Source organism: Varanus komodoensis, unplaced genomic scaffold, assembly GCF_004798865.1.
Source record: "Varanus komodoensis strain SLA01 unplaced genomic scaffold, ASM479886v1 scaffold46_3, whole genome shotgun sequence".
NCBI lineage: Eukaryota > Metazoa > Chordata > Lepidosauria > Squamata > Varanidae > Varanus > Varanus komodoensis.
Genome location: NW_025336044.1, coordinates 716,694 through 734,816, shown reverse-complemented (window position 1 = coordinate 734,816; position 18,123 = coordinate 716,694). Strand labels below are relative to the sequence as shown.

The following is an 18,123-nucleotide window of genomic DNA, read 5'->3' as shown; positions in this document are numbered from 1 at the left end:
TCAGCTTCCTTGAAAAACTGCCCCACCCTCCACATGCCAATTCAATCTTTGGTTGACTAATCTACTAATTAAACCAGTTAAAGCTTGCAGGCCTAGAAACATCAGTTCAATTTCGAGACACAAGCCCACTACCAAAGCCAGAAAGACATTCAGTTCAAGGTGTATAAAGATTAGCAGCCAAATTCATATTTAGTATACCTAGTTCCTCCCCATCATGTTAGTAGCCGAATTTTAAACCCTTGAGATTTTAATCCTCTGAGCCCGATCCTTCTTTACTTCAATACATTTCCAGAAAGTTCTGCAGTGTGCAGCTGATTCGGTCAAGGACATCCCTCCCCACCATTAACATTAATTAGCTGCCTCAGTGGAGGGAAGAGCAGCTGTGGGGATTCGCTGCGCCATAACGTCAACAAATTAACAGATGAATGAATCTATTTATGGAGCTGACAAATAAATTTCAGACTGATTCACTGACTTCTCTTGGTGGCCTATCCATGTTATCGATGGCCACCCATCTGGGAGAGTAATGATAGGCACCTTAGGAGTAATAGACCAAAATGCTTCCATTATTATTAGGACTTTAGTTTAAACAAAAACTGCTGCCTGAATTGACACAAAGTCCTAAAGGGATGCATACTGCACTGGGAAAGTAAAATGAGAAATCAAATAAACCCAACCTTGTCGCTCATTTTTTTCCTCCGGTGGTAACATGTATGCTATTGGAAAAGGGAAAAGACTGTACCTCCAGGGCATAATTCTGGAACACACTTGTGCTGCTTGTACTGCAAGAGGATACCAGCTCTGATCTGTCAGGCAAAGGAAACTTTGAAAGGGAGCCTAGAAGACAAACAGATATTTGTTACCGAAGGAGGGAACGTCAGACTTACCAATCACCATTCTTCCTGGTCATGGAAATGAGCCTCTCCTGACAGGGCAGCTCCCCCCATTCACTCTGAGGAGACATGACCTCCAGGGATCTCTGCAACCTCCACCAAGGAGGGGGAGCCCCTCAGCTTTAGGGGCTGTCACCTGAAAAACAAACTCAGTCCTTGGAACTTAGTAAGACTGTGAGTTGCTGTGAGCCGCCCCGAGGCTTTGTTGTGATGGGGGCAGCATAGAAATGTTTTAAATAAATAAATAAGTTCAGGAAGCCTTAACAGAAAAAAAAAGGGGGGGGGGACTGACAAGAAGGTCATCCCCAGATTGGAATAACTCCTAAGGCTAAAACAGATATGACTCTGGCTCCTGCAGAGTGACTGCAAGTGACGTCTGTTTGCTCTGCTATGAAAATGGCAGGTACTGGAAAGGCTGTGTAGCCTGGGAACTGTGGGGAAGCGGGGGAGGCTACGTTTTGGTCTTTCTCTACCTCACATTGTCCTGCCAAAAATTACTTCCTAAAAAGGATGATCCCTGCAAAAGCAGGTAGAAAGGATCCCTTCACCTAGCTACCTGAATCAAAGCTGTGGATGGAGAGAAGAAAGTGAGGTTTCAACACTGGCCAATTCTGCCTCCATGAAATGGATGGGAAGAGTCACCCACTGAAAATGACAGATAATGAATTTTCATTCAGATGACACATGGTGCTTTTCAAATAACCTTAGTTGGTTATTTCACTAGTGCAGCAGCATCATTCAGAACAGTTGTTGCAAGTATGTGAGAGTAGGAGGAAAGAAAACTTGAGAAAACTTGGAAACCTCTTTACCACTCTGAGAGAAGCGCTTTGCAGAGCCATTGTTGGAAGTTGAACTCTCAAGACTTGTCCTGCTCATTCCAATTCCTTTTAGCAGAGAGGAGGAGTTCTCTTGAGGAGAAGAGTTACTTTCAAAATCATTGCAGATTTCTTCATCTGTTAGAGAGGCAGATTCTGAATCGAGGGCCCCAAGCGAGGAAACGCTTGCTCGGTCTGAGCTGGGATCCTGAAAACAAGGATATGTTCATTGCCAGAAGTCTAATGGAAAGCATCTGGTAGGACCACCTGGCAGCTTTGTGACAGACCACAAAGAATGGCAGCCTTTGAATTGTGGTGCTGGCGGAGACTCCTGTGAGTCCCTTGGACTGCAAGGAGATCAAGCCAGTCAGTCCTAGAGGAGGTCAACCCTGACTGCTCTTTAGAAGGCCAGATACTGAAGATCAGTTGGGAACAACTGACAGCAGAAGAAGAAGGGGACAGCAGAGAATGTGGTGGCTAGATGGAGTCACTGAAGCAGTAGGCTCAGCGTGAGCTTAGGTGGACTCCGGGGGATGGTGGAGGACAGGAAGGCCTGGAGGAAAGTTGTCCATGAGGTCGAAATGGGTAGGACACGACTTTGTGACTAACAACAAGAAACCCATTTGAGGGCTTTATATGCCAAAGTTAACACCTTAAATCAGACCTAGGCTTCAATCGGTAACCAGTGAAGATGATCAGTGTCATGTGGTTACATCTACGAGTCAGTTTTCAAGGGTAGTCCCACATAGAGCAGGCTACACTAGTCCAATTGAGAGGGTACTAGAGTGTGAATTGCTGTCGCTAGGCTCTGCCCATCCATGTGGTTGATGGACCAGACGAAGCTGGTGGAAAGTGCTGCTTGCCACAGCATTCACCTGAGATACCAGAGAGACACTCTGGGCCAAGGAACACTCCCAGACTATACACCTTGTCCCTTGGGGTGAATATCACTCACTGGGAACTCCATCCAAAACGGGGTGAATATCACTCACGGGGACAAATGGCCCACATATGGAGTGGTGTCCCTGACACTGAAGCAAAGAAGGCCTCACTGGCATGGAATTCCAGAAACAGGTTCTCCCAAGGTATGTTACCTTTACCATAATCTCGCAATGACTGTGCTCAGCAACTGGCATTTCAGATGCACCAATTCTCTGCCTAAAAAGCAAGCAGGAATCTTTCCCAAGTTAAAAGACCCGCTTTATCCTGTACAATAAATAAACCGAGCATATGAGCCACACAGGGTGAATCTCTGACCCTCCAAGGAACCTTTTTTTCAGGGTAATCATTTAAGAGATTTACCTTTGATGACGCTGCATATGTAGCAAATTTTGAGTACCATCTGCTGGCCTTTTCTGCAACCCCTTTTCCCGCAGAAAACATGCTGCTTTTGAGAACATCAAAAGTAGGTGTTAATAGGGTGTCTAAGTTGAAGGAAGTTGGGGAAGCGAGCGTTCCTGTGCCAGCCGTGTCCTGAGATTGCCTTGACAGGTTGCTTGGGGAGAACACTGGGGACGACCAAAGCCTGTCCCTTACTTTTTCCTCATTTCTCACGTAACAGCTCTTGGATTTGGTAAGGCTGGTTGGCCTGGGCGAGTTTGGAGGAAGGCTCGCTCTCCGGCATGGCTGGGCCAAAGTTGGACTCTTTTTATTGGCGTTCTTGTCATTGTAGGCTTTTTGTAGATCTATGCTTGGTGTGCGGCTTGTCAAGGGACTATTCATATTGTTCATGTACATCTCTATTTCTTCAGCTAAATCTCGCTTTGCGGATGGGGTAGAGGCACTTTTGTCATCATCTTCATCCTCCTCTTCTTTCTGTTGTTCTGTCTCAGCAGCCAGCAGAGAAAGTGGATCGAATCCTGTTTCAACCCCAGTTTTCTCAACTGCTTTTACTGGAAAACTGATGGCACGCTGGATCCTCTTTGGTTTTTTATGCAATGGCGCCACGGTTTTTACTGAGGCAGGTTCATTATCCAAATCTTCCAAATCAAATATAACTGGAGACTCTGTTTTGTCCACAAAATTGTTCTCATAGGACACCTCCTCATCACTGGATTCTTTCTCTAGGTTCCCTCTCTTACTGGCTCCTAAAGACTGCCTGATGTTGAGTGTTTTGGGCCTTATTCTCTTCTCAAATACTTTGGAAAGGATTTTTGCATCCACTCCTAGTTTCTGAACAATTTCTTCAGGATTCACTTCATGGTTAATTTGATTTTTCATGAGCTCAATCAGAGCATCTCCACTGAGATTTCGGTTCCTGTTTCTCCAACCTATTCGTTTGTGCTCTATTTCAGTTGCATTTAAATGCATGCTTCTGTTTTCAACTTTAGTAATTTTTGTTTTGTTGATATCCTCAAAACAGGAAAATAGCAATCCCGCAGAGCTTTCTGAAGAAAAATCCAAGGAAGTAAAGTTACTTTCATCACAAAACAAGGCAGGTAAGATGTTACCATAAACCCTATACACACATAAGTAATTTTCTAATATGTCCAGAGTGGTTGTACTTTTGCTTTTTTTTTTGTGGGGTGGGGAAGAAGATTCTCTTATTTTGCAACCTTTCCTTACAGGTCATCTTTCCAGCCCTTAGAAAAATTGAGTCAGGTGAATGGTTGCATGCCCTCAGGATAGTTTGTAACAGGAGGTAGGGAGATAAAAGTAGAAAGAAAGAAAGAAAGAAAGAAAGAGAGAGAGAGAGAGAGAGAGAGAGAGAGAGAGAGAGAGAGAGAATCTTCAGCTGAACCAGTTTACCTGTACTCATATCTCCTGGTATATCTGCTATTTTTCCAATTGCATCACTAATACGAACAATCCTTGAAGCAGTCTTATCATTACTGGAATTTTGATAATTCAGTGCAGGAAGACATTCCCCACTTCCCTTTCCACTCTCTATCTCGGATACTGTAAACACACAAGACAGATAAAGAATTCATCAGAAGCTGAGTTTTTTCTCAATACATGCTTGAAGACATTGTGTTTGGTATCTCACACTCAGGACAGATGCTTCCATGTGATACCAGATAGCGTCTACATCTTTTCCGCTAAACTAGCAGCTGGTGACCATGTAACACATATTTCTACACAGCAGCCTGTCTTTGCTGGTGTGGCATATCAATGGAAAGGGCCTATGGCAGCTTAAGCCACCTGAAATATACTGCCTACAAGCAGATGTGAGAAATGATAGCTCCCAGTTGAGCGGGAGGGCAACAGGGAGGGAGTACTGTTCACCTCCTCAATTATTGCTTTAGACTCTCACACAACGCAACGATCTGGGTACTGTTGCCAGCTATGCAGTTGAATAACAAGTTCTTCTTCATGCAAGCACATGAAATGGATGCTTTTGGACTAAGGCAAACATGAACCATTTTCATTTCTCATTTGAGAAACCCATAATCTAGTAAGTTCCCTGTGAACAAATAATCTTTTCAACATTCCAAAGCTCAACGACAGACATTCGGTCAAACTGTAAGAGCTTAAAAAGTATTTCTGCACTGTGTACCTTCCTCCAGTAAACGTTCTACCAATAAAAAAAAGGATTGACAAAACAGCGACATAATAAAGTAAAACTGTTCCCATTTTGAAACTAGTCCTGTAAACTAGTCCTTTGGAATGGTGGCTATTATTTTGTCATATGGTAGAGGGATTTAGGGACACAATCTGTGAGTCATTCACACATTACATTTTTAGATGTGCTGTAAAAATCTTAAGCAAAACTGAAAAGAAGAAGGGGGGGAGAAGGGGGAAGGAGGAGGAGTGAATGTATACAGCAGGGTGAGTAAACCTGTGGCCTACAACTCCCACTATCCTCCACCACTGGCTAATGCTAATTAGGACTGATGGGAACTGTAGGATAAAATATTGGGTCGGGAAGGCACAAGCTACTCTAGGTATAGTCATATTAGGCAGAAAGCCAGGACAAGTTTGGGCTGTCCCTGGGGATATAATTGTGCGAGCCAGCGTGGTGCTGCTGGTGGAGACTCCTGCGAGTCCCTCGGACTGCAAGGCGATCAAACCGGTCAGTCCTAGAGGAGATCAACCCTGACTGCTCTTTAGAAGGCCAGATCCTGAAGATGAAACTCAAATACTTTGGCCACCTAATGAGAAGGAAGGACTGCCTGGAGAAGACCCTGATGCTGGGAACAATAGATGGCAAAAGAAGGAGGGGGCGGCAGAGGATGAGGAGGCTGGATGGAGTCAGCGAAGCAGTTGGTGTGAGCTTGGGTGGACTCCAGGGGATGGTGGAGGACAGGAAGGCCTGGAGGAGTGTTGTCCATGAGGTCGCGATGGGTCGGACACAACTTTGCAACTAACAACAAGAAGTGTGGTGGTGATAGTGTTGGACTGAGGACCCAGGAGACTGGAGTAGCTTTCGGCCAGTCCAGCGCTCTCAGCCCAACCTACCTCACAATGTTGTTGCTATGAGGATAAAATGAAGCCATGTAAGAAGCCTCAGGTTCCTCAGAAGAAGAAGAAAGACAGCATATAAATGCAATCTAATAATAATATAGTTGGTAATAAATGCATGTATTTTTGTATATGTTTAATGGATGTAACCTGCCTTTTTCTGGACTGAAAGGTGGGATATAAGTAATTTTATACATACAAATAAAATAAAAAACTCAATACTACTATAATAATGGATGGCTTCAACTGCCCAGACATTAACTAGATAAATGCATGCCCCACCTCTCAGAAAGGTTAAGTTCCTTGATGTCCTAAACGACTATCCCTTTGAGCAGCTGGCCGTGGAACCAACCAAAGGGGAGGTAATCCTGGATTCAGTCCAAGGTGGGGTTGCCCCAGACATAGTACAGGATGTAAATGTTGTTGAGACGTTAGGTAACAATGAGCACACTTTTCTCCTGTTCTTGTGTTTGTATCTAATGTGCTAAACGGCCTATGAATTCTGCCTCCTGTGTACTGAAGCACTTCAGGCTGATGCATGACAACAAAGAGCACCTGATGTATTTAGATAAGGACTCAACCTTGCCATTGTGGGACTCTCCCAAGCCTGAGAAAACACACAAGACAATCTCCAGTCTGAGGCTTCCCACACTGTTGCTTATCTCTTGCACAACATAGCATGGAAGTGCAACCATGAGACAAGCTTCAAAAGGAATGCTCTACAAAGAAACCATCATCATGTTGGAATCAAATCAAACCTAGTTTAGATTCAAGGAACAGAATGCAGACATGCCAGGTATCAATATCTGATACATACAAGAACTGGAGTCACTCTCTTTTTTCTCTTCCTTTTTTTCACCATCCTTCTGGACAGTTGCTTTTCCTTGCATAATTGCTTCTTTAGACAGCCTATATAAGAGATCTGAATGTTCCCCTATTAGAATATCAAACAACAGATTAAGGAAAGTTACCAGTACATTTTTATTTAAACAAAACAAAATTAATATCAATCAAAAAAGTAACTGTTCAGTCAGTGACTAAGGATGAGTTTTAAAAAATGTACATTCACTGTTTTTTGTTTATATAATTTCATGGAAGTTCTCAGGTGTCATAATCATCCAGATATAATCCTACTGTTTTTATCACCACAACTTATGATTTTTTATAAACAGAAAATCCACTAAGGAAGGAAAGAGCAGAATACAATCTCTTTGTAGGTACATTTAAGAATATATCTATTTGAGGCACATTGAGAATTGTTGAATTAACTAGGTAAGAGATGAGCTTTTCAGATAAAATTGACAGAACTTGTAGCTTTATTTTGTAATTATGTTTTTCAGAGAATCGCTTAGATAAAATCTTGCCATTTGTTGTATTTATTTATTTACTTTTAAATACATCTAAAACAAAATGGAAATTGAACTGCCCTTCAAAAACTGTAAGAACAGACACATAAAACTGCGAGCTAATATAGTGCAGTTGTTGTTAGTCGCAAAGTCGTGTCCAACCCATTGCGACCCCACGGACAACACTCCTCCGGGCCTTCCTGTCCTCCACCATCCCCTGGAGTCCACTCAAGCTCACACCAACTGCTTCAGTGACTCCATCCAGCCCCCTCATCCTCTGCCGTCCCCTCCTTCCTTTGCCCTCTATTGTTCCCAGCATTAATACAGTGCAGAGCAGCACCCAAATTGTGGGAAGACCAAATGTACAGAGCAATCAGTGAGAGGTGGGGGAAGGGCAGAGCAGAACTCTTGCCTGCATGGCTTTCTTATGCCCACAATGCAGACAGCACACAGCGGGACGCGCTGGATCCTCTGCATACAGAGGGTTTGCAATCCTGCTTATAAAATAGTGCAGAGGTGGGTGCTTCACAGCATGAGGAATCCCCCATCTGGAAGCATCCTAACAAGCGAGGTGGAGACTATGAAGACAACATGTAACTCCAAAAGATGTAGTGATAGTCACCAATTTGGATGGCTTTAAAAGGGGAATTTATTAACAATTCATGGAGGAGAAAGTGATCCACGACTGTGAGCCACCTCCAGTACTAGAGGCAGTCCCTGTGTTTGCCAGTTGCTAAGGAGCTTGGGCAGGAGGGGGCTGCTGCCTTGTGCCTTTCTTTTGGGTGTCCCTGGGCAGCTGCATGAACAGACTGCTGGACTGGGCGGACTGTTCATTGTTTTGTGATTTTATTTCAGGGGGAGACAGGGATGGAGCAGAGCAGCTGCTGGCAAGCAGTTCTGTTCAGCAGGCAGGGTGGGAGCTTGTCCATTCACCACCCCTGCCCTGAGTATGGGGAAGAAGCACAGAGGGCAGACTGGGAAGGCCTCGCCCATCTTCCTTTTTGGTCGTCAGAGCACAAGCTCTGTTTGCCGAACGAGTACAAAGAATCCTCCTCCCCCCGCACCCCAACAAAACGGGGCTTGCGCCCTGAATCAGCGTAGTGCCTCAGTAGGGACAAGGTGCAGAGGGTGGCCCTTACAGTCAGGTGATTCAGAAAACACTGAGTAGTGTTTATAATTATTTAAAATAAACAGCATCTCCACAGTTACAAACTAAAAGGTATATATGAACGCTATACCGGAAAGAGTTTGATGGATGCCATTTGCAGGTTGCTTTCTTAGAACTCTTTTAAACTGGGCTATTCCTAAGATGACATTTCTTATCTTTGTCCAGAGAAAATAGCCGCTTCGATTGCTTGAAGGCCAGGTGCTTTCCAAAACAGCCTAGAACAACATCGAACAGAAATTTAGTCACACACATTCAAGTACCTCGGGGCAGCATCATTTTGGATATCCCACTCAACAACTTTGTGGCTGAGTAAGGATTTGAACCTAGTTCTCCCCAGGTGCATCTCGTATTCTTCTTAAGGCTCATTAAAAAACAAAAACAACTGTGGTAGTAAAACTGTTTTTAACTATAATGCTCCATTTAATTTCCCACTTGCAATTTCTGTAAATGCTACACACTTAAATCCCTGCCATTACCAGAAATGGTGTAAACAGCATGGGGACTGGGGAAGAACTCAGAGAGGGAAAATAGCCGCCACAGTCAATGCCACTCCTCACTGCACCCCCCCGCCAGGCCATCGTGGACCCTCCTTGCCATTGCAGAGAGTGGGCACACTGCACCAAGGGCCTTCCACCTTGCGCGGCCTACTTACGGGCCCAGTGCCCTGGGTGGCTACCAAAGGGTGCTGCTAAAGAACATCACCCGATGGAAGCCCATTCAGTGCAGGTTCAGGTCCAGGGCTTTTTGTCACTGTTTTGGGGGCGGGGGGAGAACGAGGATACCTGAGTTCTGTAGTAGTCCGTTTTATCGTTCTGTGATCATCCATTTTACCATTATATGCTTTAAACTTGTTTTCTACCTGTTCACTGCCCAGAGAGCCCTATGGGCTATGAGATGGTATGCAAATGCGATAGACAGATAGGCAGGCAGGCAGGCAGGCAGACAGACAGACAGATAGATAGATAGAACAAACTGGGGGGAAAGACGGAGGGCTCTCTCTCAAGTGCAACTGCTCCCATCAAAATTGGAGCTGATTCCAACTGCTTTAACATTTTAGAACCTGTCAGGAAACCACATTTTAGGTCTCCTTCGTCACATTAATTCTGACCTTCCATGTGGCCTTGAACTGACAGCTATGCCACTTGCATCTGCATTCGTATTTATGTAAAAATATGTGTGCTTTAGATTGCTGAAATCAAACACTGGTCTAATTAGAATGGGAATCTAATTCAACAATAAACCTCTTTTAAGATGTTACAATTTTTCTGGTACTGGAAGGAAAGGCTTTCAAATAAATTACAACATCTTGATCATCAAGCATTTTATTTACCTTATTATAATAACCATATGTAATGGCATTGGGATCGACTCCAGCTTTTTTCATTTCGAAAAGGACTCTCACAGCTAACACAGGTTGTCCATATTGTCCACATAACTGCATCAGTACCCGGTAGCACACCTGGGAAAAAACAGCACAGAGTGGAGAGAGGCTACCATGGTTGCCGAGTTCCACCCCATGCCTGCTGCAGGAATCCAGCAGAACGGGCCCCTGACAGATGGTTGCTCAGCCTCTGCTTGAATGCACCCAGTGATGGAGAGTCGGCCAGCTCCCAGGGCGGTTTGTCCTACTGTTTGGCTGCTCTGATGGTTAGGATGTTTTTCAAATGTTCAACTGAAATCTGCCTACTTGTAATTAATTTAAGCCTATTCTTCCAGACCCTGTAGTCCTGGATAGAAATCAGGCTGCAGTCTTCTTTGTGTAACAATTCTAGATACCTGAAAAATGCTATCGTGTCTTCTCTCTCTCTTTTTTCCCTCAAGGCAAAGCACTCCCTGTCCTTCAGTTTTCTAATTCTCTGATCATCTTCATTGCCCTTCTCTGAACTTGCTCCCGTTTACCTGAATCTTTTAATGTGTGGGGTTGAAAAGTTCACAGCATTTGAGGTGAGGTCTGGATAGTACAGATTAGACTGGAACTAATACTGCCAATAATTCTGAAACTGCACTTCTAAAAGGCCAAAAACTGTACCTGCCTTTTTGCAGCCACATCACAATGCTGACCCATACTCAATCTTGTGATGAGTTACACTGGCAGGATCCCTTCACAGGCAATGCTGCCAAGCCATCTGATTTCTTTTTTCCAAATGAAGAACTTTCTCCTTGTCCCTGTTAAATTTCATTCCACTCTTTTCTGCCCAGTTTTCTAACCTATCCAGTTCATTTTGAATTTTGTCCCTGCCTTCTGAGAAATTTTGTTTGAAACTCCTATGAATTTTTCTATCACATGCAAATTTTATAAGAATTCCCTCCAGCCCTTCCTTCACCTTATTAACAAAAAGCCCCTGACAGTTCCCTATCAGTTTGACGAGGGACTCCTGAGAAGGACTCTTTGAGTGCAGTTCTTTAGCCAGCTATGGATCAACCTTGTAACAGTGCCACCTAGCTGAAAGACTATCTTTGTTAGTGCTTTACTCTTAAGGAACTTACGTAAGACATCCAATTCAGGAGGGATCTTATTTACCTCATCGGGTGGCTCGATCTTTTTTGCGTGCATTTTTCGGAGGACGTCATAGGCTGTTCTCAAAGCCCGCACTTTGGAATGACACACTTTGACGTAGGCAGGAAGGCAGATGAACCACAGGCCATAGCAGTGGCGTAGCAAGCATCTGGACCACATCTGGGGAATGGAGGAGTACCTCTTGGCTATTTTATGGGCTGACTTGATTTCCTGCAAAAACACATTAAAAGTAATACGCGCTGAGCATGTTCTGTCTTTGAAGTGGAGGGCTGTGTCCTCTATGGAATCAGTGGGTTCATAAAAGGAAGCAAAGGACTGGCCCAGATGTTCCCCGCCCCACACATTCATTGTTTGTCTAATAGGTCTGAGAACAAGAGCTTATTGTCCATTGCAGTGGGTCGCCAAGAGTTTAATTAGAGAGAGTAGTATTGCAGTGGCTGACCCAGTAGGTGTTAAGCCATACCTGCAGCCAGAGGAGACTGGCGTGGCCCTTTAAAGATCTGGACCGAAATCAGACCAAATGCGGCACACAATCAGATCTCTCCATTTTTCTTTAATGTTTAAATGCACCTGCTAGGAAAGTGGGGAGGAGAAGGAAGCCTGAATCAGGGCTACAGTGGTGAGAGAGGGGCTTTAATTCCTCCCTTACACTTCAAGATTATTCCTTTGATAGGGGAAACAGCATAGAAGAAAATACATTAAACTTCGCATACTTCATACATCAATATTCCAGTCAATTTAGCAGTTCCTGGTGGCTATTTTTAAATTTTGAAACAATATCAAAAGATCCATTCACTAGTTTACCACTTACACTCTAGCCTGGCTCCTCAGTAATTTACCTAATTCACTGTGAAGAAAAAGCTGATACTGGCCTATACCTGCTTGCTTACTCACTAATCTATTGATTAATTATCTGCCTACTGAGGGTTTGTTGTGCTCTGTTCCCTTCAGCCTTCTTATCCATGGGTGAACAGCCTCTTGCCTGCCTAATTTAGACTGGATATGCTTGGACAGTTGGATCTGACATCCACATACATTATGCTATTATATAACTTCTGAAGTATATTAAAAGACTGATGTTCCTAGTTCATAACTGGGAAGACACAAGGATGACTAACAGCACTAAACATAAGAGCATTTTAAAATGGCAGTGTGCAATGCAAACAATTATCTGGTAAAATCATTCCAGGGTAACAGAATGCCAGTGCCACCAATCAGAACATAAATACTCATCCGAAAGTCAACAGAATATGAAGTCCATTAGAGAAGGAAATACGTTACTTAAAGGACTGCTGAAATTGCAAGACAGATAGATAAAAGTGAAGGTGTGGCCGTTATCTGGATATTGACTGAAAGCAGTTCTGTGGAAAATGATGAAGAATTGCTTGCTCATGTATAAGCAGCAGGTGCGCAAAAGTGTTGTCATTAATTAAAACATGGTGTGAACTTAGATCTGTAGTTCTAGATGCCAAATTTTGCACACAAGAACACAAAACAAAGTGAGGCTTAGTGGTTTAACTGTCCAAATTAGATGCCCGCCCTCTTCTCAGTTGTCTGGAAGCATTACTACCCAACAAAGGAAGAAACTTCTTATAAATTAGTTCCCCTTGTACTCATTTAGATGAGTTGGGATGAATAACTTGGGCCGCTGGCTTAGTCGCCTTTAAAGAGTATCACAGTATTATAGCAGAGGGCAAATTTATTAAAGAGGACAAATCATGATACTTGATTACAGGCTCCAGGTTCCAAGGGGGTATGTTTCCAAGTGCCAGCTATTGGGGAGTGACACCGGAAGAAGACTGTTGCTTGGGGGCTTCCTGAGAGCATCTGTTCAGCCTCTGAATGAAACAGGATGCTGGGCAGAACTGTTTTAAGGGGACGCTAAGAATTCTGGAATGTCCACTGGGATCCGAAATGTTCCCCTCTTCAGAATGGCAGACCCTCATGCCATACTACAGCCTGCTTTTGAAAGTCTCTTCTGTTTCAAAAAGGAGACCCAGCTGCAGAAGAAATACAAGCAGAAAACCTTCTGTGTGGCCAAAACCTTCTTAAGCACTTGGAGTAACCTGCACAATTCTTTGGGTCTTTATCCATTGTGCTGTACTTGATCAAGTATTATTTATTTTGCAGGAACCCATTCTAGGCATTTAAAAAAAAAAAAACCTTACTAAATAGTCATTAAGAAGAAGGCTCACAAATGAGGTAGGAAAAAGAGTACCAGCTGGTTATGACCTCAGGATGCCCAGTACCCAGAGCCCTTTGGGTCATCCTTGTTCACTGCCGGTGAATAAGGAATACAGAAACAGAAATCATAGCCACTACATGGGGCACGAAAAACAACCCCCCCAAAAAACCCCCCAAGCAGGACTGGGTGAAGAGCAAAAGAAAATACAAAAACTTTGTTCAGAAGGTCAATGGGGAGCAAGTCAGTTAACAAACAGGGCTATGAAGAAATATATGGTTTTTGCCTTTACAAAACAACGTTACTTAGAGACCACATCCCAAAGTAAATAGAAACACAGAAACAGAGCAAGTCAGAAGGGACCTCCCAGGACATCTAGTCTGACCTCCGGCACCAGCCGGCTCCGCTCGTGACATGCCCACCATACGTTACATGTATGCCATTAAATTAGGGTTGTCCAGAGGCTTTCTTCAACTTTTCATTGCAATCAAGATCCAAATATCTACATTATTTTATTTTATTTTATTGTATTTTATTTTATTGAACTTACAAAGCAGTTAGCTACAGGGCGTTTGAAGGTCACTGTTTATCAGGCAATCCATTCCAAAGTCCCAAAGGATGTGACCTTCTTTAACTCAATTGTATTTAGTCAAACCTTGCCACAAATGTGATTTGCTGGGCTGGGAGAGAAAAAACCCCACAACTCTCCAAGACATGCTCTTTACAAAACCTTAGGAGACACAGTGGGTTTGGGAAGTATGACAGTATGAATGATCAAAGGTGTGGTAGGCTTATTAAATACCTGCTTTGTTCTCCTGAACATTGGCAATGGGCTGTTTGGACTGCTGACTTTTGAAAACAATTTGCTGTTCTGTATTGTCAGAAGTCCTTCAGGCTGCTCAAACAAATCTTGCCTCAACACAGGAAATCCACTGTAGCTGAAAAAGCAAAAAGGCATCACTTTATTCTACTTACTTATGGACCACATTGGCATGAGTGCCCAGGGCCATTACAGCACTCATGTATTCTTCTGACTCCAACTGATATTTCCCAGCAGATGGAAGTGGATTCTATTGCATAGCAGAACCTGGTGTACAGGGTTTGCTATTTCAGACAGACCATATGGCGGGGGCAAAAACTTTCTAAGACTTATTGACTGACATCTGTGAAGTGTGTCAGCAACTGTGGGGCTGTGGGCCTCACTGTCTTCCAGGGACACGATGCCCGGCAATCTACTCGTCGCCCCAGGGCCAGCAGGTGTAAGAAGCGGCCTTATACTGGGACAGGCCATTGTCTCATCCAGTCCAGCACTGCCTCATCAGACCACCAGCAGCTTTTCCAGGGCCTCAGGCAAAAAGAGACACTTCCTGTTATCTGATCCTTTTGGCCAGCGATGGAAACTTGCACCTTCTGTATGCAAAGTAAGTGCTCTACCATGGGGCAATGTACTTGGCATCTGAAGGAACAGGACAAAATGGCAGGTTTACTGAGGAAGGGGCAGAGGCTGAAGTGGTGTCCCCCTCTTCTCAGTCTGTACATATCCTTAAGACTCAGTATTTAACTGAGTTTTTTGGTTTGGTTTTTTAGTATGCTATTGGGTTAGATTGACAACTTCATTAGTATTGACTGCATTTATGCAAGAAACTTCAGTGAAGCTTATTTGGTTTTTAATGAACAAAGCAGGGGGGAAAAGCTCATGAAAATCAATATCAGCTTGCAAATTCATTTGGGAGAGAAAATTGGATTGTGGGATTAAAAATGGACATTCAGCAAGGGACAAAAACAATTGAGATAATTTTGCCTGGTACATGTAATTGCTATAAGAAGGTGAAGGCCTAGCGTAAAACAAGAAACCTGTTTAGTTCTTACTGAAGCATACAAAACATCTCCATTACTTGCAAATAGTTATATTTAATGAAAGGATTTCTAAAGGCATACATAATGTGTGGGCAGGAAGGTCGATTACATCAAGTGAGGTGGGGGAACTAATCTTATTTACTGATTGATTTATTGATTTATTACATTTCTATACAATGGCGCTAATGGCCTAGGGAGGTTGAGCACCTTCCCATACTGAGCAGGGGGTTGGATGCGATGGCTTAATTGGCCCTTTCCAACTCCACTGTTCTGATTCCATGAAGGTATTTTGCACCTAACAGGTTCAGGCTCACTATCTTGCTAGGGTTCCTGCAATATTCCAAAGGTTACCTGTACTGTGACGGGAGCTCTTCTCCATTTGGTAAGTGAGGGATCTCTGGGGGAGTTATGAAAACAGTATGCTCACTCTTGTAAGATTCATCAAGCTCTATAATCCGCGTATCACCAGCCTTATCTGTATCTACCTAACAAAAAGAAAAATAAGGCTTTACACATTTATAAATGGGCTTTGCGCTTACTGATGAACAGAGAGTACATCACACAGAAGCATTTTGAAAACAACGTTGCCAAGACTGCAGATCAAGGATCACTTTAGGACACAGTGCAGTGCTGTGCATGTGTGGACAGAAAAAAGTGTGACATCTCCCAGCATTCCCCAGCCAGCATTTTGAAACGTGCAAAACATTGTGCCGCAGGTAACATCAAAACCTACCACAGTTACTGTTTCTCCTCGATTTGATGCCATTATATTTAAAACTGTTATCTGCATTTACTGTCATTCTTTTTGTCACTAATCGCTTACAAATAAAGGGATGAAAATGCTCAGTCTTGGACTTCTTTTGTCGGCAGCTTAAGCAATTCAGTATAAAGATAATGGATGATTTTCAACATGCATTTTTCAAAAGGCACCTATCATATTTCTTTCATATAATCCTCCAAATAATTCATCAAATAGTTTTTCATAAGAATATTTTAGCCACACATTCTGTATGCTGCCAGACAGTGCCTTCCTGGTGTATTTACTAAATATATTTAACATAAAATTAAAGTATATTTATTCATATGAAAAATATAACTTACATGATTTATCTAATTTGGAACATACATCTAGTCAAGTTAGACTCATTTACCCACATTCCACAGCAATTTCTATTGCAAGGGATTAGTATAATCACATGAGCAAGCCACCACTCTTTGGTAAAGAACAAGTTATTTCACAGGCCAGTGGAGGCTCTCTGATACTGGAAAACATTTTTCTCCTACAAATACATTGACTGAACTCAATCAAATGTCTCCTAGGGGATCTGAATATCATCCTAGAACATGGAGAAAAATACTTGATTTTCACAGTTGCAGTATTCCTTTCAGGTGGATGACATGTACTTTTATATTTGCAATAATTCAAGGGCTGAAAATATAAAAGGGATCTCAAGGGTGCTCTTGCAAAAAAGGAACGTCACCATCTTCAGAACATGTTTGCGGTTTTCAAAATTTCCAAGGACGCATTTGTAGACTGACCCAGCTATGAAGATATCCATTACCTGAATGCAGCTGGACTGAGCCAACCAAGTTTGTATTACACAAACAAAATGAAAAATAAGGAGGATAACAAATATGGAAATCAAATAAACCATCTTGAAATGCCCCTAATGGGACGGTATATAAAGGCAATAATTGAATGAATGAATGAATGAATGAATGAATGAATGAATGAATTTTCCTTATCCTGCCTGTGAGGAACCCCCTTCTCTAGTTTCCTGTTGTTGTAGTTGTTAGTCGCGAAGTTGTGTCCGATCCATTGCAACCCCATGGACAACATTCCTCCAGGCCTTCCTGTCCTCCACCATCCCCTGGAGTCCACTTAAGCCCACACCCACTGCCCCAGAGACCCCATCCAGCCACCTCATCCTCTGCCATCCCCTTCTTCTTTTGCCATCTATTGTTCCAGCATTAGGCTCTTCTTCAGGGAGTCCTTCCTTCTCATTAGGTGGCCTAATGAGTTCATTAGAGGAACTGTATTAAAAAGAGCATAACATCCCTGATAACCACAATGGGGTGGTCGCTGACCTCGAGCCAGACATCCTGGAATGTGAAGTGAAATGGGCCTTAGGAAGTCTGAGCAACAACAAATCCAGTGGAGGCAACAGTATTTCAGCTGAGCTATTCAAAATCTTAAAAGACGATACAGTAAAAGTGCTACACTCAATATGCCAGCAAATTTGGAAAACACAACAGTGGCCACAGGATTGGAAAAGGTCAGTTTACATTTCAATCCCAAAGAAGGGCAATGCCAAAGAATGTTCAAACTACCGCACCATTGCACTCATTTCACATGCTAGCAAAGTTATGCTCAAAATCCTACAAGCTAGGCTCCAGCAGTATGTGGACCGAGAACTACCAGAAGTACAGGCAGGATTTCAAAGAGGCAGAGGAACTAGAGATCAAATTGCCAACATACGCTGGATCATGGACAAAGCTAGGGAGTTCCAGAAAAACATCTACTTCTGCTTCACTGACTATGCCAAAGCCCTTGATTGTGTGGATCACAACAAATTGTGGCAAGTTCTTAAAGAGATGGGAGTACCAGACCAACGTATTTGTCTCTTCAGAAACCTATATGAGGGTCAAGAAGCAACAGTGAGGACTGGACATGGAACCACTGATTGGTTCAAAATTGAGAAAGGAGTTTGGCAAGGCTGTATACTGTCGCCCTGCCTATTTAACTTATATGCAGAGCACACCATGAGAAAGGCGGGGCTAGATGAATCACCATTTGGAATTAAGACTGCTGGGAGAAATATCAGCAACCTCAGATATGCAGATGATACCACTCTCATGGCAGAAAGTGAAGAGGAACTAAAGAGCCTCTTGATGTGGGTGAAGGAGGAGAGCACAAAAGTTGGCTTGAAACTCAACATTAAG

General features: G+C 43.1%; 1 protein-coding gene across 1 annotated transcript in view; it reads right to left on the bottom strand.

The window, feature by feature from the left end:
* Positions 1–18,123, bottom strand: part of DENND4A (DENN domain containing 4A) — a 57,460-nt gene that overhangs the window by 10,144 nt on the left and 29,193 nt on the right. The window contains exons 14-23 of the mRNA XM_044444996.1: positions 15,532–15,665; positions 14,126–14,261; positions 11,145–11,351; positions 9,954–10,082; positions 8,694–8,838; positions 6,927–7,043; positions 4,457–4,606; positions 3,011–4,095; positions 1,703–1,916; positions 743–837 (exon numbers count right to left, since the gene is read on the bottom strand). Of these exons, the coding sequence (XP_044300931.1) occupies positions 743–837; positions 1,703–1,916; positions 3,011–4,095; positions 4,457–4,606; positions 6,927–7,043; positions 8,694–8,838; positions 9,954–10,082; positions 11,145–11,351; positions 14,126–14,261; positions 15,532–15,665 (2,412 nt within the window). The remainder of the gene's footprint in view (positions 1–742; positions 838–1,702; positions 1,917–3,010; positions 4,096–4,456; positions 4,607–6,926; positions 7,044–8,693; positions 8,839–9,953; positions 10,083–11,144; positions 11,352–14,125; positions 14,262–15,531; positions 15,666–18,123) is intronic.